Source organism: Branchiostoma floridae, chromosome 3 (genome assembly GCF_000003815.2).
Source record: "Branchiostoma floridae strain S238N-H82 chromosome 3, Bfl_VNyyK, whole genome shotgun sequence".
NCBI classification, from domain to species: Eukaryota; Metazoa; Chordata; class Leptocardii; order Amphioxiformes; family Branchiostomatidae; genus Branchiostoma; species Branchiostoma floridae.
Genome location: NC_049981.1, coordinates 9,826,298 through 9,827,106, shown reverse-complemented (window position 1 = coordinate 9,827,106; position 809 = coordinate 9,826,298). Strand labels below are relative to the sequence as shown.

The window sequence follows — 809 nt, the reverse complement described above, 5'->3', positions numbered from 1 at the left end:
CGAACCGGGAATCTTACTTGGTCTCGCACAGGAATGCAGCTTCACCCCGCGACCCGAGGTCGAACCGGGAATCTTACTTGGTCTCGCACAGGAATGCAGCTTCACCCCGCGACCCGAGGTCGAACCGGGAATCTTGCTTGGTCTCGCACCGGAATGCAGCTTCACCCCGCGACCCGAAGTCGGACCGGGAATGGAACCTGGTGTTAAACAACAGTGCACACACACTGGATACCTCCGCTCCGCCAACCTGGAGACAACAAACAAGTTACAAAACATATCTTAAAAATACGTCCAATCTCACTCCAGACACATACCCAGCTCCACGCCCCTAGCCTGAAAAGCTGAGCCTGGTCCTGAAGCATGGTGCGCACTTACAGCTAAACTGGTTGTGTCTGGAACCACCAGGACCGACGCAGCGCGCGCCGGAGTCTGACTCTCTGCCGGGGAGGAGCTGCCATCTGGGGTGTGGTAGCGCCTGAGGGCCGGACATCCCTCCCACTCCGACTCGTGTTCGGGCAGGCTGCAATACCGAGGACCGCTACTGACGCTGTCCAAGGGGCCCGGGCGACCACTGAAGCCGGAGGTGATCTGCGTCTAACTCCTTACGTGGCGGGGGTACTGAAGCCCGGGGCCTGGCTGCGCCTGACGGCTCGTCTGTTGTACTGTCGTTGTCAGCGTGTAGTCCACTCCAGTCTAAAAAATTGAAACACATCGATAAACAGCTGACCGATTATCAATCATCCAACACACGGTTAAGGTAGGCAGGACCCGGAGTGTTATTCACAAACCACGCTCGACCACACAGCCTG

The 809-nt window shown here is 57.6% G+C and overlaps 1 protein-coding gene across 1 annotated transcript in view; it reads right to left on the bottom strand.

Annotated features, from left to right (window-relative positions):
• The window catches only part of LOC118411670, a 10,189-nt gene extending 9,699 nt beyond the window's left edge, over positions 1 to 490 (bottom strand). Inside the window, exons 1-2 of the mRNA XM_035814148.1 lie at positions 376 to 490; positions 233 to 247 (exon numbers count right to left, since the gene is read on the bottom strand). Coding sequence (XP_035670041.1) covers positions 233 to 247; positions 376 to 490 — 130 coding nt within the window. The remainder of the gene's footprint in view (positions 1 to 232; positions 248 to 375) is intronic.
• Positions 491 to 809: the final 319 nt, after the last annotated feature.